Source organism: Poecile atricapillus, chromosome 2 (assembly GCF_030490865.1).
Source record: "Poecile atricapillus isolate bPoeAtr1 chromosome 2, bPoeAtr1.hap1, whole genome shotgun sequence".
NCBI lineage: Eukaryota > Metazoa > Chordata > Aves > Passeriformes > Paridae > Poecile > Poecile atricapillus.
Window position 1 is genome coordinate 118,072,054 of NC_081250.1, and position 24,328 is coordinate 118,096,381.

General features: G+C 38.3%; 1 protein-coding gene across 1 annotated transcript; it reads left to right on the top strand.

The window, feature by feature from the left end:
- The first annotated feature begins 287 nt into the window (after positions 1-287).
- Positions 288-23,182, top strand: YTHDF3 (YTH N6-methyladenosine RNA binding protein F3). The gene is made up of 5 exons (XM_058830572.1): positions 288-521; positions 2,532-2,556; positions 7,695-7,780; positions 9,070-10,662; positions 22,209-23,182. Exons 1-5 carry the CDS (start codon positions 498-500, stop codon positions 22,230-22,232), a joined length of 1,752 nt encoding a protein of 583 aa, XP_058686555.1. The 5' UTR covers positions 288-497; the 3' UTR covers positions 22,233-23,182.
- The last annotated feature ends 1,146 nt before the right edge of the window (positions 23,183-24,328 follow it).

The window sequence follows — 24,328 nt, forward strand, 5'->3', positions numbered from 1 at the left end:
CGGCTCCTTCCTCCTGCCGCCTCCTGCCGCCTCCCGCCACGCGCACGCGCACTCGCGCTCCCGCCGCAGGCCCCGCCCCCCCGCGCCGCTGGAGCCGCTGGGCGGCGGGAGGGCGCGCGCGCGCGCGGCGCGGCTTGGCGCCCCACGTGACATGGAGGAGGCGGGGACGGGAAGGGAAAGGTCAGCGGCGACGCCGGCGGCGGGGGGAGCGGAAGGTCAGGGCGGCGCGGAGCGGAAGTGGGAGCCGGAGCCTCGTCCGCCATTGTGGGGAAGCAGAGCCCAGAGCAAGGGGGGGGAAGCGGCGCTGCGTCCGGCCGGCCGGCTCCTTCCAGCGGGAACCCGATCGGCGGCGGCAGCGAGCCCAGGCGGCGGCGGCGACAATCAGGCGGCGGCGGCGGTGGGGAGGAGGAGGCGGAGGCGAGCGAGCGGCCCCGGCGTGCGGAATCACTCGAGGCCCAGGCGGAGCGAAGCGAGGGGATCGCGGCTCCCCGTGAAGAATGTCAGCCACCAGCGTCGACCAGGTACCGCCCGCGGGGCGGGGGGGGCGGCCGCCCGCTCTCTCCCCTTCCCTCTTCCCGGCCCCGTCGTTACCCCCGGCGGGGGAGGGCGGCGGCAGGGCGGCCACCTGCACCTTCCCTCGCCGCCGGGGCGGCGCGGTTCGCGGCCTCCTCCTTCCCTTCTTCCTTCCCTCCCTCCTTCCCTCGCCGCCGCCATGGGGAGCGGCTGTCCGTCGCAGCCGGGATGGCGGGCCTCTTTCCCGGCCCGGCCGCCCCTATTTATAACCGCTGATCCGCGCCGGAGCGCTCCGCCTCCCCGCCCGCCCGCAGCGCCCGCCGCCCTCAGCCCCGAGGGCTGCCGGCCCGGCCCCCGCCCGCGGCCCCCTTTGTGTGTGACCTGCTCGGGAGCCGGCCCTTCCCGGCCCCCGGGCTCCCGGTTCTTCGCTCCGGGAGCGCCGTAGAGCCGGGCTCCCCGCGGCGCCTAATGCCGTCTCCTCTCCTTGCGCACCCCAAACTCCCCCAGGCTCCTCGTTACCGCATCCTTTCTCTTCCTGCCTTTCCCTCTCCTCGCCCACCGTTTCTCCCTTCGGGCCTCTGGCTTCTCCTTTTCCAGCAGTTCTCAGTTTTTCTCCTTGCGCTGTACAGCACTTTTTAAAACTTGGTCCTTCACGGGGCTTAGAATCTGTTATTTTTTTACCTTTGCTAGGCCTCTTCTTGTCCTTCTTTCTGGCTGGAAGCTATTCTGTCTTGATCTCTGCTTCGTCCGTGGGTTTCTGCCACTCCCCAAAAGTTTTAGCCCTGCAGTCTCTTGCCTCCTTTTATTTTCTCTCTGTGCCTTTAATGTTTTGTTTCTTTTGTCTCTGTGCATGCTCTCCAGTTTCTTTTAAGCATTTATTTCTAGCTCAGTGATCTCTTAGCTTTTCATTGTTCTGTCTTTCATGAAGGCTGCTTCTTCCCAACTTTTTCTAATTCTGTGTCTCTTGTTGGCCTTTGCATGCCTTTGTGTCTGGATTAGATTCATCCCAAAAGATGAGGTGGTTGAGGTTTTTTCAGGTTACAGAGATTTTTCCCGTTTTGGGAGAGGGCAGTGTCTAACCAGTGCACCTCTAGATCAAGCAGCGTTGAACAGTGTTATGGTAACTGAGAGAAATGCACATGAAAGTAACTTGGAGCTGGTTACCTCCTAAACTTTCAAACCTCTGAGTACTGAGCTCTTTCAGACTAAAAATTGTTAAGAGAGTGGTAGAACCTGGAGACCCACTCCTGCTTAGTTGAAAGTAATATGAGAAAGTGAATTAGATTTTCATGGACTAGCATTTGTTTTTCTAAGTTATTTTGTCTTGCTGTAGAGGCATTAAGGATACTGTAACTTATAATGTTACATTGATTCTTAGAGCATGACAGATTAACAGTGTTTTGTAATGACTAATCCTAAAAAAAAAAAAAAAATCCTCCTCAAGGAATTATTTCCTCGTGTGAAAGCTTTGTACAGGCTGTATAATTTTCTCAGTATAATTGCCTAGGTGAGGAGTGCACAACTTGAAGTTCAGCATATGATACAACTCTATTGCTTTGTATATCTAAAAAGCAAGGCATTGTAATTCTCTGACAAGTACCTGTCAGTCAATTTTAAAAATGACCCATCATAATGAAATTTGGGTATTGGCAGTAATCTTAGGGTTTTTTTTAACTCTCTGTTACTTTTGGTTATTGCTTATGTTTTTTTCAGGCCCAGGGGCAATTAAAATTCACTTGTTCAGCATTTCAGTACCATCTAAGCTTCACATGCTGTTAAATCATAGATTATTTCAATGTTTTAATAAAATTCTATCTGGTTTTGTAGTATTTTATAATGTTATTTTAAGTAATGTCACAACATTTTCATTTAGCATGGTTTAGTAATATTTTGAAGTGATATTTAAGTTGAAAAGGGCAGAATTGGCAAATAAATAGAATTAAACTGAAGTTGCTATTAGAGGATTCTAACTGAACTTGTTTTGCTTCCCCCCTCTCCCCCCACTTTCCTATATACAGAGACCTAAAGGACAGGGAAATAAAGGTAAGTTAATACCTCATATTTCTGTATAATTCTGTAATACTGCTTTTATGGAGGATAATGTCTGACTGTCATAGCAAGAAGTTGTAGCTATAGGATGTCTTTTATTTCAGAGCAGGATGACAGCAAATTGTATGCCAAAATGTTACTTCCCAGCACTTTTACTATGGCACAGCAGTACATCAGTTTACAATGTGTTATTTTGCAAAAGGTTAATGTCAGAATTCAGACAGTGAAATAGTTATTTCTTTTTAGCTGCCTTTGTGATATGCTTGTATAATCTTTCCTTAACAGTACACCTTGGGCATTTCTGTGTAGTGAGTAGAATCATCAGGAAGAATCTTTTGAACAGCTTCCGTAGTTTGCTAGACAACAGCCATGTGACTAGTTACTCATATCTGTGAGCAGAAAACATCACCTTCCTTATTCTCAGAATTTTTGTAGTCTTGCTTCATTTTAGCACCAGTTACTGATCTTTTGTTAGTGTTTGTAGGCTTTCTGCTTTTTTAATGTTTCTGTCAAGGTCTTAGTTTTTAAATACCATACTCAATGGGATTTCTTTCCCACAGAAGGAAGGAACTACTAACTACTTGATATTCTTCTCTCTAAAATTCTTGGCAAGTCAGTTGTAAACAGCATTTCAGATTATATCTTGCAGTATTCTGTCTGGAATTTGTTTTCTCACTAATATTCTATTTGGAATTTCTTTCTGCCTAAACAGTGCACTTGTGGCCATTTAATTCTTAGCTGCTCAGCAAACTGAGCTATAGAATAGCATGGACACAGCTACCTCTCTGTGTTAATATGCTTGTTATACTTATGCAGATAAGAAACTTCTTTTTTTTTTGTTTGAGCTCAGGTACTCCTTGCCCCTCTTAGTTCATTATCTGAACTAATCTAATTGTTCTCTCTGAGCTGTCATTTAATGTTATCCACAGCATACTTATTCTATTATTCTGTCTGTGTGCAGATTATCTGCTTCTTGTTACATATATTGCTTGTGAGGTTCCCAGATCTCATTGAATTTCGCCTGTTCTTTTTAATTTCTCTGTATTCAGAGAAAAAAAGAATGTGTTTAGCTCCTCAGACATTCCTAGTTTGGTCATTCTTGAATACTTGTTCTCTCATATTCTAATACTTCTATATTTTTTTTTTTCCCACAGTGCACTTACTAACTATTCCATGTTTTTGAAATAGTTTGTGGTTATACCTTTCATTTTACCCTTAAATGAGAAAAAAAGTCAGACTCATTATATCAAATAGTTTTTGTCTTCACAATCTTTAAATTATCATTTCTCAGTTTTAGTGAGGTTAATTAGATGGATCTGTTAGAGACTCACACAGGTAGTTTTTGAGCTATACTCTATATATGTGAATTAGACTGGAAGTATTAAGCATTTCTATTTGGGTGCTATGCTGCAGTGTGTGAAAATGCACTAGTCAGCTTTACTTTGGCTTATTTATGTTAGCATATTTTTGTGTTCTATAATTTGTCACTGCTGTGGAATGTTTGAATCAAAACACATCTCTGTTTGCTATGTAAGGAAGAGATTTTTGCATTTCTGAACTTGGATTTTTTTATGGAGTGCATCCTTTTAAATAATGAATACTTATGATGTATTCTCTTGGTGAGAGTATGACCTAAATTATAGTGAAACAGAACAATTAATCTCCGCTCTGTTAAATTATTTGGCATAATGTCTGTTTAGTAAAAATAAGTTATGAGTTAGCATTAGATTAAAGGTCTAGGAGGTTGTGCTACCATCTTCAGTGCAGCACAAGTTGTTGGCTTTGGGCTAGAGGCTTTTTCAAGTGGCTGAATTAAGTCAGTGTCAGCAGTCCTTACCACATGTTAGCTGACAGTAGTCTTTCAGTTGTCGTGATAGGTGTCAGCTTAGAGGAGCTTTGAGGGAAGATATGATACTGAGTTAACAGACCAATCTGAAGTTGGTTCTGTGCATAAGAGTAGTAACCTTAAGGAGAATGGTAGAAGCTGCCCACATATCTGGTAGAGAGCATATGAGAGAATGAGTGAGCAATAAAAGGAGTGCAGACCTGCAAATAATATTGGTAGGTAGCTGATTTTTATTGTCTAGTAAAATGCCTTGGGTGCTTTGTTCTAATTGATTATAAACTGGTGTACTGTGCTATTTCCTTTGACCATAATTTGTGGGACAGAAGTTACAGTTTGTAGAGCAGTATTGTCTCTCTGTTGTGTCAGATATTCGTGTTGGTGTTTCAGAGACTTGAATGAGTAAATCATCCTGTCATGAAAGTTTTCTTACTCTAGTTGTCAACTACTGTACTGAACAGTTGACATAAAACATCAGAACTGACATCCATCAAATTATGACTTACAGGGGCATGGAGAAAAAAGGCATTCCTGGAACTTTTTCTCTCCCCTCTTTTGTTTTTTGTGCCATTGTATCAAATCTGTCATAGGAAGGCGCTGACTTGTTTTTACACTTATGTGTATAACAGTTTTGTTTTATAGGAGGCTTAAATGTAGTTATTAGGTTTAAAACAAGAATGAAATGTTTCATGTTTCTTTTAATGTTTATTCTTCACATTAATATATGATGACTTTTAATGAAAAAGTTATTCTTGTGCCTTTGCCCATCATTTTTTGTGAGTGGCTATTCCAAGGATAGTAGCAGTTAAAAGAATATTAGCTTTAAATTCCTCTATTTGATGAGTTGCTTCTTTCCAATATCTAATTATGCTGTACGTTTTCACAGTGTTTGCAGAAACATATGGTATTTATAGCATTGTATTGATACAGATATTTTTAGTATCTGTAGATTAGTTTCAATTAGTATTCTTCATCACTGCCCTGTTCAGTTGGAGCACTTAACGTGAGATTTTGGGAATGAGGCATTCATTTGCTCTTGTTAAATGCCTGTGTGGGCTACATTCTTCACTATTAACATGTTATGTAAAGTTAGAATGAAAAGCTAGAGGGACGTGCTTCCAGTGATGCTATTTCATTGGGAAATGTATATATTTCACTAGGAAAAAGATCAGTGTTAGAAATATTTTGTGTCACTGACTTAATATCTCAGCATTCTACAGAATGATTAAGAAAAATATTCTTGTCAATGTATTTCCTATGTTAGTTGTAATGTCATACCAAAAATAATTCAGTGTTCAGTGACCTTTAGATACCTGTGGAACAATAAACACAGCAGATGTACTTTTTCTGAAGATTAACTGTCAGTATGAGGAGATTAATTTTGATGGGACTCTAGTCTTGACATATATCTGTTTATTCCTTTATTTGTGGTGGTATGCTTTTAAGAAATTAATATGCTGCTACCCATGTTTTTCCTTATAACAGAATTGTATTTGAGAGTTGTGTTCTCTGTACTATTTGGTTAAGTCTAAGCAGTGGACATGACATAATGTTTTGAGGCTCATCCTGTGTGTTACCTGGGCCAATTCTAAAGAGGAATACCAGTTCATTAATATGTTACCATTGTGAGTAAATTCAGGAAGATACATGATCTTAACTGAAAGCATTTATTGGAGTAAAGAACCCCCAACACCTAATGTTTAATTTAAATGTGGTGTTTAATTAGGAATATTGTTCTATCCAGTTCTAAGCTACTTTGTGCTAGCATTGCTGGTCATATTTGACAATTGCTAGTATTGAAATGCAGTGTGGCAGTTTGTAATAACTGAAGTGTCTGGTGTTCTTTTAAAACTTCACGAAGGTATTCAAAACACAGGTTGCTTCCTTCCCAGATAATTGCTTTGAAAAAAAAAAAAAACTTCTTTGTTAAATTATGAATTTTTACCTCTTTTTATTACTGTCTGAAGTTAATAAAATTTTCCAGGATTTTGATTATTCCTCATGATTATATCTATTGCTTTTTCATTTCTTTCAACTAGTTTAATTCACTGAAGGCAGTTTTGTTCTAGGAGTGTTGAAGTCAAATGTGAAAAAAAAATTCAAGCACCACTTACTTGTCTTACAATGTGAATTTTGGGTGGCAAGCCCCCTACCCCCAATGAAGCAAGAAAAAATCCCTGACTCTTAAACGCTAATTTCAGCAAATCTGAATATTTAATTACATGGTTGTATATGCTTTTCAGAAGCTTTTTCTAAAAGAGGGAAGCTTTAAAGTTGGCTCGTAACTCAATTTTTTAAGTTTCAGAAAATCTGATGTTTTATTGTTATTTGTGCCGTTGTGGTTTTTCAGTGCATCTTACTGATCGTCCTGAGACTTTCTTTTTTCCCCCCACTGAACCTCCTTGACAAAAAAAAAAAAAAAAAAAAAGTTGCATTTGGATAACCAGTAATTTATTTTTGAGAACAGATCTTCATCTTCAGGCTGTGTAATTGAAAGTGCTGGTTTAAGTCCCTGTTCCTCTTTGCACCATGGGAAACAGTGGAACTTAGCAGAAATTTGCGCAGTGTGGCTTTGTTTGAATAGTAGCCTGGGGGATGGTAGAGAGACACTTGAAGTAATTTGGGCAACTGGAGAATCCCAGGTAGGTGTAATGCCTTAGATGAAATGAAAGGTAATAGAAGACCAAGAAGAGCAGGTAGGAAGAGATTCCAGCTTATAGTGGCATGTGTGTTGGGAAAGGCTTGTAATCACCCTTTGGGACTTAAGCTTTTATTTCTGTCTTGCTTTGTCACCTCAGAGCTTCAGAGATGTCACTAATGCAGTACAGTTATGTAGGAAATACAGGATTAAATAGCTAAATAGTGGTGTCCTTCATGGTTGTCTTGGTGGGTAACTGCCTTTCCTCCTGGCAGGAGAAAGCTGTATGTTGCAACTTTCCATCAACCTATTGAATATGTCTATAGATCAGGTTGGTCTGCACATTTGCACTTGGTCTGGTACTTCTGGAAATGCTGGATTTACTGCCTGTGCAAATAAGGTGTGCCTGTGGTTCTTCATCTGTCTGTGGATCTCGGGAAAGAGTCAGGAGTAGTCTGTCCTAGCTGCCATCTTTGCAGACTTCTCCTGAGATTGAGCCTCATGATCAGTAGAATGAGCTGTTTTGTTTAAATTGGAATGGTGCTTAACAATAATATGTATTTCAATGTACAGGTGATTAAGAAGTGTTAACTAGATTGAAAGTGCAGCATAGATTTTCCAGAGAGTATTCTAACACAAATTTATTTTTAGTTTCAGTACAAAACGGTTCGATTCATCAAAAGGATGCAGTAAATGATGATGATTTTGAGCCATATCTAAGTAGTCAGACAAATCAGGTAAGTGAACATTGGTTACTACCTTAAAAAGTTAATTTTGACATTCAGCTGACTTCCAGACTTAATTTTTGGATATTTCTTAACATTGCTGACTTGCCTGAATATACATAGAAATATAATTTTATATTGTATTTTGTCTCATCATATGATACCTTAAGCAGATGAAGTATTCTTAGGAATTCTGGGAAAGCTTCAGTTAAAAAGCCTGCTTTGATGTCTCTTGCTCTTGTGCTTCTGTTCTAGCTTCAGAAAGATGCAGTTACAAGAAACTTGAGCTAAAAAACAAACCCCAAACCCTTACATTTAAAACAAAATTATCATTTTGGATGCAGTCCAAAACAACAGTTTTATTGGCTCTGAGAATATATTAACTGCTTGGACATGATTTCCTTTAAAGGTGGTAGAAGTAGCTCACAGCTGATAGCATAATAGATGGAAGCTTAATATCACTACAGCTTGGTACAACTCTTCTGCCAAGAAACTAATGGCTGGACTTCCAGAGCTATGAATTGCCTCTGTAGTTGAAAGTTAATGAGTTATGTTAAGTTTGTAAATTGGAGTGTTCTTGAGAGAGTGCAATTTAGTAAAAGACTAAGAATTTTGCTTTCCTTCACTTTTTTTTTTTCCTAATAATACATTAAGGAAGCATTAGCTAGAGGATGATATGTGTAATTTTTATCTACAAAACAACACCAGAAGTCATATGAGGGTAGTCCTTCAAATGTCTCAAGGAGTAAATTGTGTGATTTCCCAGGAGCCTATCTGGTGTAGTACTGATTTAATGCCCATTCTCTATAGCATGGATATGTTACCTTTTTTTTTGTTGCTACTCCTGAAACAAACAGGCATCCTTGCATCCATTTCACTGTAATATTCTGTTGGAGTGTCCAGTTAGAATTTAGAAATATGACAAAATCTAGAAATACCACAACTTTAAGTCATAGTTGTGGCTATTTTTCTTTAGTTGAGAAGGTACAGTTATGACTTGTTTTAGAATAGCTTGTTTTTTTCTTGATACTGTTGGCATGGAGGCATTTCAAACCTAGCTTAGTAGCTAAAAATTAAGATAATGTTCTAGAAAAAAAAGGGAGCCCTTTAATGCTTTGAGAAGGTGTCTTGAAGAATCTGACAGTTACCTCGCTCATCTTTTATGTTTTGAGGAATGGTGGAAGTTACAAATGCATTCATGTAAGCCTTAAAAATGTTTTGGATTGTATTACAGTTTTCTTTTTTCCCCCTGAGCATAATTGTCAATATTGCTGATTTTTTTAAATTCTATTTTCTTGCAGAGTAACAGCTATCCACCAATGTCAGACCCATATATGCCTAGCTATTATGCTCCATCCATTGGATTTCCATACTCTTTAGGTGAAGCAGCATGGTCAACTGCAGGTGACCCTCCAATGCCATATTTGACAACTTATGGACAGATGAGCAATGGTGAACACCATTACATACCTGATGGTGTATTTAGTCAACCTGGGGCATTAGGAAATACCCCTCCATTTCTTGGGCAGCATGGATTTAATTTTTTTCCTGGGAATGCAGACTTCTCTACATGGGGTACAAGTGGATCTCAGGGACAATCAACGCAAAGCTCTGCTTACAGCAGCAGCTATGGCTATCCACCTAGTTCTCTTGGGAGAGCCATAGCAGATGGACAGGCTGGATTTGGCAGTGACACTCTGAGCAAGGTGCCTGGGATTAGCAGCATTGAGCAAGGCATGACTGGACTGAAAATTGGTGGAGATATGACGGCTGCTGTAACTAAAACAGTAGGTTCAGCTCTGAGCAGTACAGGTATGACGAGCATTGCAGCTAACAGCGTGCCCCCAGTTAGCAGTTCAGCACCTAAACCAACCTCATGGGCTGCAATTGCAAGGAAACCTGCTAAACCTCAGCCGAAACTCAAGCCTAAAGGTAATGTGGGCATTGGGGGCCCTGCTGTACCGCCACCACCTATAAAACACAACATGAATATTGGAACTTGGGATGACAAAGGGTCAGTGGTAAAAGCACCCCCAGCTCAACCAGTACTGCCTCCTCAGACTATAATCCAGCAGCCTCAGCCATTAATTCAACCACCACCACTGGTGCAAAGCCAACTGCCTCAACAGCAGCCTCAGCCACAGCAACCACAACAGCAACAAGGACCTCAGCAGCAGGCCCAGCCTCACCAGTTGCAGCAGCAGCAGCTTCAAAACCGCTGGGTAGCTCCACGTAATAGGGGTGTGGGCTTCAGCCAGAACAACGGAGCTGGTAGTGAGAACTTTGGTTTAGGTGTTGTATCCGTCAGCTCCTCACCTTCTGGTGTGGAAGTGCACCCAGTGCTGGAGAAACTAAAGGCCATAAACAACTACAATCCCAAAGACTTCGATTGGAATCTGAAGAATGGACGTGTGTTTATAATCAAAAGTTATTCAGAGGACGATATTCATCGCTCCATTAAGTACTCTATCTGGTGTAGTACTGAGCACGGGAATAAGCGCTTGGATGCTGCTTACCGGTCCCTGAATGGAAAAGGCCCACTCTATTTACTCTTCAGTGTGAATGGCAGTGGACACTTTTGTGGAGTGGCTGAGATGAAGTCTGTTGTGGACTACAATGCATATGCTGGTGTCTGGTCTCAGGATAAGTGGAAGGGGAAGTTTGATGTCAAATGGATCTTTGTCAAAGACGTTCCCAATAACCAACTGCGACATATTCGCTTGGAAAACAATGACAACAAACCGGTTACCAATTCGAGGGACACTCAAGAGGTACCCCTAGAAAAAGCCAAGCAAGTGCTTAAAATAATTGCTACTTTCAAGCATACCACCTCAATCTTTGATGACTTTGCACATTATGAGAAGCGTCAAGAGGAGGAGGAAGCCATGCGTAGGGTAAGAAATCAGTGTCATTACAGTAGCTCTTTTTTTTTTTTTTCTGTTTTTGGAAACCTTATTTTTCATTCATCTGGAATTTCTGTCTTCAAGTGGTAAATCAGAAAGTGGTACTTCATACTTAAAGTGTCTACTTGATATAACTGGTTCTTAATGAAAAAAATTTAAGTTCCTGTAACTTTTTTGTTAGTTCAGTCATCTGTTTAATCACGATTCTAAGGTAGGCCTGAATAAGCAGACATCTGACATGTTCTACTTCTTCAATGCAAATGAAAACTGAATTGAGTCCGTTATCCATAACTGAAGTCTTCTTACTTAGATTTTTGCAGTTTCTGGCTATTACAAAAAGGACCAGAAATTAGAGAAGAAGCGTACGTTATTTAACATAACATTTCAATTCAAATTCTGCTTTAATGAACTGTTAACAGCATGATTAGTGTGAAAAGCAGGTTTTCTCCTTGATTCCATTTATCTTTTGTGGAACTGTGAAACACAGAAGTGATACAGTGATGGCTTGTATAGTATCTAAATAATTTTTTTTGACCTTTCTGATAGTGCATTTCCTAATAAAAGTAATTTATAGCTTGTTTCTGCAAGGAAGAGTAAATGTGATAACTCTGAAAAGAAACTTTTAGTTTTGGAGGAAACCAGACAAGGGAAAAGCATTTAAATCGGGCATGGTCTACTTTGTCTTGTGTACCCTCCCTAATCATAACACTTGTGCTCACCATTGGCCACAATATTTGCTTTTCCTTTATTTGCTTTTTCTCCAGACTTGACAGTAACTGTAAGTGTATGATTTGTCTCATGGTTAGAAACATTTCAGGAGCTATTTTTACCAGTTAGATGATACGCAAATATTCAAAAATGGGAGTTGCCATCAGTACGGTTTGTTGCTAATGACCTGTTCATCTTATCACATCACTCACTGAATAAAAACACCCAAAAGTTTAGGGTTTGTGCCAGCTAGGAGCCTTGAGACATGTGAAGTTGAGAATTTGTTCACTTGAAGCTGACATGTAAAGAAGCTTCAAAGCAGGTGAAATGTTTACTTCTCTTAGGTGTCTAGTCCTGGGTGGTTTCACCCCTGTTGTACGTGTCAGGCGTACCCCAAATCAATTTTGTAGTTCTATTGCAGGACTCTGCAGTAAATTGTTATGTTGAAAGTCTTCTGTTGTAGGGAGGCTAGATCAGTATCCCAGTTGGGTGTGTAATGCCTTTTGGATTTTTTTTCCAGAAAAGAAAATAGATTATGCCCTAAATGAGTATCGTTACTTTCATGGTATCTTGATGATGAGGTGGTGGACTGCTTTCTTAACTAATATTCAGTGTAAGGGGCAAACTTTGACTTTTTGAGGATTTGGTACAATTTAATCAAGTGCAGAATCACCAGCCAGTCAAGGGAAGTGATTGTCCCACTCTACCCTGTGCTGGTGGAGCCTCACCTCGAGTCCTGTGTGCAGTTTTCAGTGTCACAATATGAGCACATCCAGAAGGGTCACAAAGATGGTGAAGGGTCTGGAGGGGAAGCTATGTGAGAAGAACCTGTGGGCACTTGGTTTGTTCAGCCTGGAGGAGACTGAGGGGGAGACCTCATTGTGGTCTCATGAGGGGAAGTGGAGAGGCAGGCACTGATTTCTTCACTCTTGTGACCAGTGACAGGTTTTGAGGGAATGGCCTGAAGCTGTATTAGGGAAGATGTAGATCAGATAGAAGTAAAAAGGGTGATTGGGCACTGGAACGGGCTCCCCAGGGAAGTGGTCACAGCTCTGACCCTGACAGAGTTCAAGAAGTGTTAGGCCAATACTGTCAGGTAGATGGTGCAACTCTTGGGCTGTTCTGCGCAGAACTAGGAGTTGTACTTTGGTGATCTTCAAGGGCTCTTTCCAGATATTCTGATTGTGTGATTCTTTTTGATTTTGTAATGTTTCAAGAGTACTAAGATTATAATGTATCTCTGTAGCCTTTATGTTTCAGTATTTTCTAAATTTTCTGAATTTTTAGATATTTCACAAATAACTGGCTTCTTTCAAAAACATCTTTTTAAAAAAAAAGAAAACAACTTCACAAACAAGTCATAATTCAGACATGCCTTAGCAACTCAGGAAGATTGTTTTATTTGTGGTTTTGTTTCTTCAGTAATAGATAAAAGCCACAAAATGTAGTGAAGAAGAGCAATGTAGATAAGTGGAAGTGTTTCTGTGTGCTAGACTTAAAATTCAAAGTACTGAGTTTAGCATTTAGTAGGTCTTGAACTGGGTAACTCTGATGATGGGTATTTGAGTAATAAAGTAACACTGCTATTTGAATAATATCTTCAGAGAAACATACAGTATTTGTATGAATCATTTCTTTGTAAATACTTACCTTTCCCAACACTATTGGTAGAAAACATACTTGTCAAGACACTTGCAATGGTGGCCATTGGCTCTTTTACAGCATCTTACAAATTGGTTTTACAACCAATTATGAAAAATGGCTTTAGAACTGTGTAGGTTAGTCATGAGGTTTTCTCTTTGTAGATGGGCTTGAGGTGTGCCTTAGGCAAATTAAAACAGACTTAAAATATAGGGAGTTTAAATTAAACTAATGACATCTACTGAGAGTTTATCTTTAGCATTCTCTTATGACTAAATGTTGATTTTAAATCTCTGGTTTTTCTTTTATCACACAGTGTACAAACAATCTGTCTTTAAATTGTAAGCATACAATTGTTAACTCTTATGATTCAAGTTTGTAAATGCACCAATTAGTATTGTAAGCTCTGGTTTATGGTAAATTGAATAACTTTATTACGTAGTGCCAGCTAAGCTTTCATGGAGCTGTATTTAAATATGTGCTCTTTCTACTGCCAGTAGAACCGTGTAAATTAAATTTGTGTTAATTTTCTTTGGCAGCTGTGGCAATCACTTTGTTTCCAGTGTTTTGGTCATGAAAAATATGCTTATAACTGTTCATAAAATATTAAATGCGTCAGGCAGCAGTAGTCCTTCCATGTTCCTTGAAATTCAGTTTGTTTTGTTATTGCATAGGTGGTTACAAACTTTCATACAGCCAGCAATCTAAATATCATAAACAGCAAATGATTTAGGGATTTAATTTACTTTATAACTGTTCATCATTACAGCTAATTTATCTTACAGTAATTGGTTGTGAAAGTTTAATCTTGACAACTCAGGGGGATCAATAATTAATTTCCAATATGGCCTAGCAGTGTGTTTTATTAAAATATGGCAGTATACTTCTGAAAGTGCAAGCAATTGTCTCTGATAAACATAAAACTTCAGTAACTTTGCCGTTTGATAAAGATTACTTGAAAATGACAAAGAATAGTCTCTTTAAACATAAATATTAGAACTGTAGTGTCTACCACTGTTTGATGTAACCCTGCTTGTGGATAAGGTATCTATAGCTGGGCTTGTGCAGTAATCATTCCCTTTCTCTTACAGCTCAGATTCCAGACTCCTATTTTAAACATACAAGTGCTGTGATCTTTTACCAAAGGATCAGAGAAATGAGTGATGCTTTTCATGAGTTCTGTCAGACATACACTGAAATAATCTGGAATTCAGTTTGTCCTTTGTTAACTGCTGCTTTGTGGTGTAAATGTGCTGATTTGTGTGCATGTTATTTAAAAAGATGTTTTATGCTTTTTAAGATGACATAATTTTAGAAAAAAAAAAGTATTGAAAATTAAAGAAAATCATCATTTGTAGTAGCTTAGCATCTGGTCTTCAGTAAGTATACAGGTGAAAATAAAATGTGGCTCTGATTAAAGAGGCAGTTGTTGGCAGATTACAACTTCCTTGCCTTCAATAAGTGGCTTATTACCTGTTGTCCTAGGACTTTTTGGTGCTTTTTGATGGAGAATTCTACTTTTGTAGCATACAGTGGGGAAAAAGGTCACAGTTTCATGTAATTGTAGAGTGCTTTAGGAGGTTTTCTTAGTGCCATAGTCCAGAAAAGTAATTGATTTTTATTCATGAGGTAAGATAGAAGAATTTAGTATATATTTGTGTTTATCTAATTTGCATTTGGATTTTTTTTACTTTTCAGGCAGCCTTTAAATGGCAAATAAATAAGCAATTTAAAATTTTTGCTTTCTTCTGTTGTATTATGTATCTTGTAATAGGAATGCTGACATAGCTAGAACTTCTTGATTCTCAAAAGGAGTAATTTTTTTCCCCTTCATTCAGATACCAATGTAACTTTTGTTTCTCTGATAATTGGGTCATTATCAGGCTGCTGTGTATCTTCTTTCCTTTCTAGGACATTGCTGACATTGTGCTTGATTTGATATTTCTTAAAAATATCTTGGAGAAAACATCTATTAAAAGTGAACCGTAGCTGCTTCTTCCTCTTCTTAATCCCCAACCCTCAATTACTATATTATAATGTCAAAATCAGATACAGAACCATTTAGTTAAGGAAAACAGGTGATTGGCAAACATTTTTAATGCACTTAAATGATATTTGTACTGAACAACTTTTAAAAGTTTGTATATTTACATCTGAAAGACATTTATGTAATAAGCATGAAACTATCTAAAAGAGCGTTACGTAATTAATATCTTCTGAGAAGCATGTTCATTTCCTGTATGCTTTTGATGAAGTTTCAAGGGACATTATTTTGCAATTTCCTTGAACTTCATATTTATCAAGAGTGTCATCTTCATAATTGGAAGTGAGAAAGTAGAAACAGGAAACACTTTTTTTTCCCTCCCTTGATAGTTGTGAGATGATTATGGGTCATGGGAGAAGATTATTTGGAGCTAGGATAATTTTAAACATACTGCTCCAGAATTTCCTTTCCATGATGGTGTGCTTATTTGCAGTGTCTTCATTTGCTTTTGCATCTGTAGTCTTTTGGAAAAACTTTAAAATTACCTTCATGCAGACACAGGGATTTCAAATGTGCCTGTTTTCTGTGCATTTGGTAGAGTTAGTTGTTTCTGTTGCAAGGTATAGTTTAGAATTCATTTGAGGATGGGGATGGATGTTATATTGTGGTCTCCTACAGAGTGACCATGTAAGAGTTTGAGCAGTGATGTTGCCTCTGTTTCTTTTGTGATGATGCAAGAAGGAAAACACAATATTGGACTGTTGAATAAAAGAGGTGGAAAGTAATTAAACTCGCAGGCAATCTTAGTTCATAGCAACACCTGTATGGATCTTGTCCTGTTTTTATTTTTGTTTGTTTGAAATCCCTACCTGAAGATGAAACCTAGAAAGTCCTTTTTACAGAGTGGATTCAACTCTTATTCTGGGAGTGGAAAGACCAATTTCCCCTGTAAAATAGGGACCCCTATTGGAAAAGCTAGGAATATCAAGGCAGCTACCTAAGACAAGACTTAGGACTGTAGCTGAGCTGGATCTGTAACAGTTGTACCTTTTCTAAATGCTATGTCTTTTAAGTTGTGATTTTTAAAGCAAAGGAGAAATTCTAAATCTCCTGTGCAAGAGCAGAAGCAGAATCTTAAGTATACACAGATAGCTGTAAAAATTCATGAGGCAGCCTTCTGTGTCCTGCTTCATCTCCTCAGATTTCAGTGCTCTATTAAGGACAAATTGTCTAGAACAGTGATGCTTTTCCTGCAGTTTGCTGGAAAGAAATATGCCTGTGTATTGCAAGAAAGTCCCAGCCTATATGACTCTTCACAGCCTTGCTTCATTGATTCATATTGCAGATGGGCTAGCTAGCAGAAACTGAGTAGAGATTCCTGGAAATGGTTTGCTGGAAAAAATGGGATTTTAAAACATACAGATCTTGCATGTCTATTGAAGCTGTTCCTGCAGAGTCAGTTGAAATAGGATTGTTTTATATCAAAACCGATTTGCTTAAAATCTTATATTCGTCTAGGTGGAGTGAAACATTACAAAACTTAGCAGGTGATAGGTTTTTTGAGCCCTGTTTTGTCAATTTTTCAAAGGTTTGATAGTGTTGTTAATATTGATGAGTAATTACTGTTTTCTTCTGTACCTTACAGATTATAGTCAGTTGTATAAATTAAATGTAAACTTCAATGTTCACTGCATTTTCATATAAATAGGAAGCCAAGATAAAGTAAGTTCATTTTTTCTCATGATAGATTGGAATTTGAGTTATACCAATTCAAAGAGTACGAGTGGTGAGGCTTGGAGAAACACTGAGGAAGAATTTTTCAGGTAGTTTATTTTGTAAGCCCTACAGTGAATGTTATTTCCCTTCCAAGACTATCATAAATTCCTTAGCAGAGCAATTAAATAATGTGTTCTTGTTGCCCATGGGCATCTGAGAAAAATTAACCCAAGTGTCAGAGTCATCTTTCTGCTTATTTTACTGGGACAGAGGTCATCACTAAATGCAATTTCTATAGATTTGGTAAGAAGCTATCTCTTGTCAGTCTTGAAAAGCCAGTGTTATACTCTGAGCATTGTTAACAAATAATAGTGAGGATCTGGAGGCTTAGTGGTTTTTTTCTTTTTAATCATCTTGCTGAAATGGCTGTCTTGCAGATAATTAAAGTCTGATATTTCAGTGTATGAGATGTACAGCGCTGAAGCAAAGCACTTGATACTTGCAGTTAGAATTGGCTGATCTGTCACTGAAAGTACCCACCTGGGAAGACAAGACTGGAAGGGCTTTTCTGGCTCATGGAGTTCAAGCTTGGTTTCTGCAGAGCCTTTCCACGTTGTGTGTTGTCATATGGTGTCTTTAAGTGGTTGGGTTTCTTCTTCCACCTCTGCCTTCTGAATGTGGAATTTCACATGGGGATTAACTTCTTCCTGCCTTTATCATTACCATAGTAAAATAATATGGCCTACTAACAGTGTTAGTTAACATGTTCTAATGTTCTACTAACAGTGCCTGAGTTTGATCAAATTTAAATTTATTTCTCTTTTCACGATAATTTTTTTCACATTTTTCCTGTAATAGGATAATATACTTAGAAGTATTTTTCAGTGACTAAGTAAAATGCCATCAAAACTAGTAGGAAAAATAAATAAATTAGAAGTCTAGGTCTTCTGGCTTTTGCAGAATTTCTAAATATTTGTGTGCTTGAGAACCTTTTATACTGTCCGTAGTTCAACTGATCTGCAGCAGCAGGGTCTCAGATGAGTATTAATTCATAAAGCTTACTGGGAAAGGAGCTAGTCTGAAGTTGTAGAACCTTATTTGACTTTGTATGTTAACTTTGATTTTTAATTTGTGCCTTGTGGTTTTCATGTTGGGTCGAGGAGCAGAAGAAAATTAGTGTTTAGAGAGGGAATGGCATCTGCACAGAAAAAATTTCTAGGTTCGTTTAAGACTTCTAGAGACCCTTCTTATCTATTCCTTCCCTCACTTCCCAGAATTCCCAGAAGTGCTTCTCAGAGAAATGTATTTAAACATATTTATCTGTTTCTGAGATAGTTTGTGTTGAGGAGATGTGCCCTCTTTAGTTGGGAGTTCAAGAGTGAGATGTTAAAAAGGACTGATATTTTAGACAACCTTAAAGTTTCAGTAATCAAGTTTACATTAACAGTCAGTGATATAAAGGGAATAAATAATTTCTGGCATTTTTCACTTTTCTAGTAATGGGTTTTTCATTGTGATTCTCAAGCATTAAGGTCAATGCTTACACTGTCCTACCTTTAATGGTACACTGGAGCGAAATAAATTGCAGATGATGGCTGATGCCGCTAGTAAATGAGATTTCATGAACTTTGCTGTGGCTTCTTTTCACCACCTCTACAGCTGCCTGCTCAGCCTCTGCCAGGTGTTTCTGCCCACGCAGCACAGTTGGCAGAGCAGATGAGTGCCCGTGCCTCATTTCACAGAATGCAGTCTGACATGTTAGCTTACATTGCAGATGAGCAGGGCTTCTTAGTTGAAGATTAAATCACAGTTTGCAGTAAGGCAGCTTCTGAAGCTGTTGTTAGAATGCTCCCTCTTGGGAGAGGGGCAGAGTAGACAGCTCCAGGCATAAACGCTTTAAACATTGCAGTAAGAGGCAGAGGTTTGGCAAAATTCTAGGTGGGTTTTTTTTGGTTTTTTTTTTTTTTTTTTTACAAGTATAGCTGATAGTGCTGGAGGGTGTGTGGGAACTCTGCAATAGGCCTGTGTAAGTTTGCAACTCTGGATAGCTTCCAGATGGACACCTTGAAATGCTTGCACTTGCAACTACTGTAAAAATCAGCCAAAGTCATTCTTTCATTCTTTCAAGATCTGTTTTTCCTGACCTTGAACTTCAGTTTGTGGGACCTTGGAAAAAAAAAAAAAAAGTACAGCCTAAGACTGTAGTAGCTTCTTGTTCTTTTTAGGCTACATTTGCATTTACATGTAGACTACTTAAAAGGAGTTTTCATTTACCTTCTTTTTTCTTTGGCAAAGAAATCCCAAAGTCAGGGTTGTGTACATCTCAGTAGTTTCTTTCAAATCAGATCAGGCAATGTTTGTTGCTTTGAATTTTGAAATTTTGTTAGCACAGAGATTTCATTATATCTGAGAATAAATTACATTGCAGCTACTTCTCAGCATGGGATCATTCAATTAATGCTCTGAGTTCAGACAACTAAAACTGGGAAGTAAGTCAGCTTTGCTGTTCAGACCAAGTTAATTTCATAGTTTTGTTTGTACTAGATTGATGTACATTTCTAAGGCCTGAGCAGTTTTTAGATTCACCTTTACTTGGTTTGTTTAGAAAGTTGTTTGCATGTGTGAAACCTGCTCAGCATATGGTCTGCAGCTGACAGTACCTTTAACCAACCAATATGTTCCCACATGGTCCTGATTTGAATGGTACTTAATTTCCATGTTCTGCTCATAAACTCCCCCTAAAGCTGGGTAACCTGATTATGGTGAGTTCTGAAGTGAAGTTGACCCTTTTTTAGGGAATTTAAATACACAGGAGAAAGTTTTCATCCAAGAGATGTGACAAAAGTTTCGCTTATCTGAATATAAGAAATGGAATTAATAGGGTTGAAGAGAAGTGGCTATGCTGGAAACTTCTACTGTGGTGCTGGAAACCTTCTGAAGGTAAAGTCTTCTGTTAGTTTGTCTATAACCACACATAAAGAACCCCAAAAAATCCAAACAAAACCCAAGACACACACACAAAAAAAAAACAAAAAACCAGGAAAATTACTTTTTGAGACAGGGGAAGACAATAGTCCAAGAGTGTGATCTGACTTCGAGCTGGGGAGAGGTTTGGTTTTGAGTGGAATACCACTGCCTGTGTTCTGAGTAAATGAGGTCTTTTTTCTCTCTGCTTTGCAGTACAGAGTGCCAAATGTCTCTGATACCAGTATTTGAAGAATGTACTGTTCACTTGCATTGAAGAATGTCATGTTTGCATGTCTGCTTGAAGTATTTAAATATAAATGTAGTAATATGTCATTTTGAGACTACAGGAAAGATGTGTTGATGTTTTGAAGCCTTTTTTTTCTCTGTAGAATTCAAAGTGGATGTAAAATTTGAAACACCTTTATTTCACTAAGTGGAAGAAGGTAGTCAGGGTATCATTCTTTTGCTACTTTGAATTTTTATGGATTTAAATATATTTTGAGTTGAGGGCTTCACAAAGCATAGTGTTGGTCACTTTGTAGTACAGCAGCTTGAAATGCAGAGAGTCTTTAGATGGCCTGAGTCAGTGCTTATGTATGTAATACCTGCAAATAAAAAGGAACTGATGATTTTAGTTATGTAAGTTTTTTGTACTTAAAATTGTTGCATGTTTTAACATTGCAGTTTCATAGGCTCCTACTTGCTACCACAGGAGTGTTTTTCAACACTTTTTGTAGTTCTTGCAGTTGAAGTCTGCTAATATTAGAGGAATAATCTGAGATGTGCCTGAGCAGGCTATTTTTGCATGCCTTACATGCATAGTGAGGCATGAGGCCAGTCATCGTCTGTTTTCAGCCAGGAGTGCATTGTTAAGATATCAGCTTGTTTTAATGACTGTTACTATCAACCTTAAAAAGCAGTATCTTGCTACGAAAATAATTTTGTATTTTTGAGCTAGGAATCATAATTTTCTAGGAGGATAGTGCAAGTATTGCTTTCTCTTTAAATATACTGAAATTCTGCCGTAGTACATGTCCAGTCTTAAACACACAGCTGCTGGGACCATGAGCTGCTCATTGTGACCAGCACTGGGCTTTATTGTTTTGGTTTTCATCTTGAAGCAGCTTGGAGATCTGTCTTGGAAAGGGTCGTTACTGGACCACCAGTAAAAACCAGTATAAATGTTACATACCTTCTTCTTTCAATAGACTGTCTTTTTGGGAGAATCTGTGTGGGGTCATATGCCCGTTTGCAATTTTCTTAAATAGTTTCTGGAATAATAAAGTTTCAATGTGGTGTTGGAGAGTGTGGTTTTGCAGTTGTTGTTCAAATGCCTTCTGGGTTATTTTGTTTTCCCTGCTATGTTATTGTTCCATTTATAGTATGCAATAAGAATAAAAATATGGAAAGGTATTTTATAGTTTTTATTCTCTTTTAATGGGGATGGGAGCCTATCCCTCTTCCATGCAGGTATTTGTATATTTCTTTAATGTGCCCAGTTGTACATATAAAGAAAGGAAAATTTTATGGAAAGATAATGTCTTAGTTTTTTACACTGACCGGTGTCTTTTTACAGGCTAGAAGATGTATTATGAAGGCAACAGTGCATAGTTTGTTGATCAGTTTTTATTTTTTTCCTAGAGCTAGTCATAATGCCTAAGTATATATTTATCTTGAACAAAGTAGAGAAAATGGAAGATGATGATAAAGCACTGAAAGTGTCATTTATTCTGTTAAACCTGTACTACAGAATACAGACTTTTAATCCCTGATAGTTACAGTGCCTTTAGTATTTTAGCCCTAAATGCCAAATGTGGCATCTCACAGTGCTGTGAGGGCTAGCTAATTAATATGGTCCTCACTGTGGCTCAGGCTCACACTGAAGTGAGGTTTTTTTGTAGCCATTCCTATTTCACTGGCTTTTCCTTTTGTAATTGAAAGTAATTTCTAAAAAAGGTATGTATGGCCTTCTAGAAAAAAGTACTTTTCTTGCCATTTGAGCATTTGTATGGAGGTGTTGGGCCAGCTAGTTACTTTACTTTTTGATCTTAAGCACTTTGGAACATTTTATTATATGGGGCTTTGAGGGAGATACCTGGGAATACCATATTTTTTCAGGGGTGTAATGGATATAGAGTAGAGCATTTTTTGACAAGCTAAGCCAAAGATTTAGGCATCTTGCCTTGTTTGTAGGTCCCTTGGTCTCCTTGCTCAGTTCACTCTGTGCAATGTATTTTACTGTAAGTGAATTAAAACTGACATTATAAGTCCTTGTTTGGATAGCAGATTTTGGAACATGTTTGCTTTTTAGTTTGACGTATACTTCTGTGTTTCTCTTTATACAATTTAAGTCAACTTCTTAATTTCATATTGCTGGAAATAATTGAAGCTTTTTCCTTGCAAGCATGTTGCCTGATTTAGCTAAATTGCAAGCAGTGAAAATGCTGTAATGAAAGAAAAGCAGATAATGATGATCGGTGTGTATTAACATGATTGTCCTTTTTGTTTTTGTTTTTTTCAGGAGAGAAATAGAAACAAACAATAACTATATGGAGATGTCCTGCTAGAATACAACACTAATGATGTAGACTCTGGAAATGCCTAATATGTCTAAGAAGACGTTATTAAAGCTTTTTTCTGCTTAAGGTGACATCTTTGAACACTTTAACACGAAATTGACTCTTCTTGTAATGGTTCTCATCAGTGCATCTGCCCTTATACTCTCTCACCAAACACACTTGAGAACTGTACCTTCGTCAAGCACTTTCTGTCCTGAAGCTTTTACCAGTATCTGCTGTCTTTTGTATTTATGCATCCTAGCTAAGGCACAGGAGACCGAACGAATGCAAGGATTCATTAACTCTTTGAATTTGTTAAATACTAACATTTAACCATTAGAAGTGGTTCAATGATGTGAGATTCACATTGCTTCAACTTAATTTTTTCTTTGTTGTAGTTTTTTTAATTGTCAGTTTTTAGCTATTCAACAGATTAAAAGCAAATCATGCCATATTTAGTCCTGGAGTAAAACTCAAGTCTAAATGTTCATGTGAAAATTATTGTAGTAATCTTTTAATATGGCAAAGCAACTTTAAGCTGCAGTTTAGCCAAATGAATCGTAACATGAAATTATAATAGAATGACATTTCCCTTGTTTCAAACTGTTTGGTGTAAGAGAATATTAATATGCAGCTTGGTGGACACCACCAGTTAATGCACATTTCTTTATTTTTTTTCTGTAACATGTATACTGAAAAAAAGTGCATTTGTCTGAGGAACTGTTTGTTTGCTACCACTCAATGAATCTCAGTTTTGAGTAAATGTACCTCAGTCTAAATCAGACTTTTTATGACCTTTATAACTACATTTAAAATAATCTTTAATTCCTATTTCTGGGTGTTTGCAAGCCTGACAGATTGCTATCATGAAAGTGAAAATTTACTCCTCTAGGTGATTCACTAGCTAAATAAACATAATTCTTGTTTAGCAAGCATATACTCTGTTTCTCAAATTTTTTTGTTTCATTGTGCCAACGTCGAGGTGTTTTTCCCTGCATTTGAAAACATTTTGAGAAAAATACTTTGGTCTATGGAGTTGACATATTCATAACCATGTTAAGATGATTTTTGTTAGAACCATGCAATACGAATTTTAGAATACATATTAAACAGGCCAGTTCTCTACTAGTTTTTAACCTCTAGAGATTATATCTTCTGTTTCAGCTCATATAGCAACACATTCTGTCTGCTGGAAGAGAATATTGAAAAACTGTTAAGCGGGTGTATTGACTGTACAAATTACTGAACAACCTGTACCAAACTCCAGGGATAGCTTTCCCTTTTTAGAACAGCAATGTAGAAGTCAGATATCTTATAGCTCAAAATAGCAGTGGCACATATTATTTGAACATGTTTCATGTCTTACTGTCCAACACAGATGTTTATATTGTGTTTCAAGTCCTTCATTGACAGATTTTGGCAGTCAAAGTTCTGGAGCTTAAGTAGCAAAGGTTTGTTTTGAATGCAGACAATTTTGCTGACATTTGCTTTCTCTCTTCTTAAGCCCTTTGCACTCTTGCAAACATGCAAACACAAGAAGTTCAATGCACACTTCTTGCTCATTATTTTAAATATTGTTAGAGAGTGCAGAGTAGCAGATATGAATCTTAATTTTTACTGCCAGTTATCTGGAAGCTCAAAAGGGAAGCTGCTCCTGTATTTTGGAGTAAAGAAGCAATGTCACTTAAATGTTAGATGTGTAACAAATAGCAAGTGGGATAAGGGAGGGTTAAGCAAAGTGCATATTGTAAGAGGAGACTGGGAGACAAAGGTTTCAAGCCCTAATCCCTATGAAATTTGGCTTCAGCCCAAAAATTACTGCTTCCATGCATATCTGTTTCTTGCTAACAGGTTTTATAGCTATTTGTTTCCCTCTGTGGGCTGATTTATTCCAACTGTCATTGATCAGCTGAAGTGGCAAAGGTCAGTGTTGTGAGTCCAAGGAATGTAGTTTGTCTGTGATCCCTCAAGGTATTCGCATGTTTCTGACTCTGTTACAAAAATATCTTAGGAAAATTCCCAGAAGTTTCCAGTTACCGGGAAGCTAATGTTGGAGTCAAGCATTCAGGAATTGATTGCATGT

Excerpts from the sequence above, each read along its gene's own strand:
- YTHDF3 (XM_058830572.1), top strand. The coding sequence starts at position 498 with ATGTCAGCCACCAGCGTCGACCAG. Across the intron at positions 522-2,531 it reads CAGCCACCAGCGTCGACCAG|AGACCTAAAGGACAGGGAAA; the intron begins GTACCGCCCGCG and ends TCCTATATACAG. Across the intron at positions 7,781-9,069 it reads TAAGTAGTCAGACAAATCAG|AGTAACAGCTATCCACCAAT; the intron begins GTAAGTGAACAT and ends ATTTTCTTGCAG.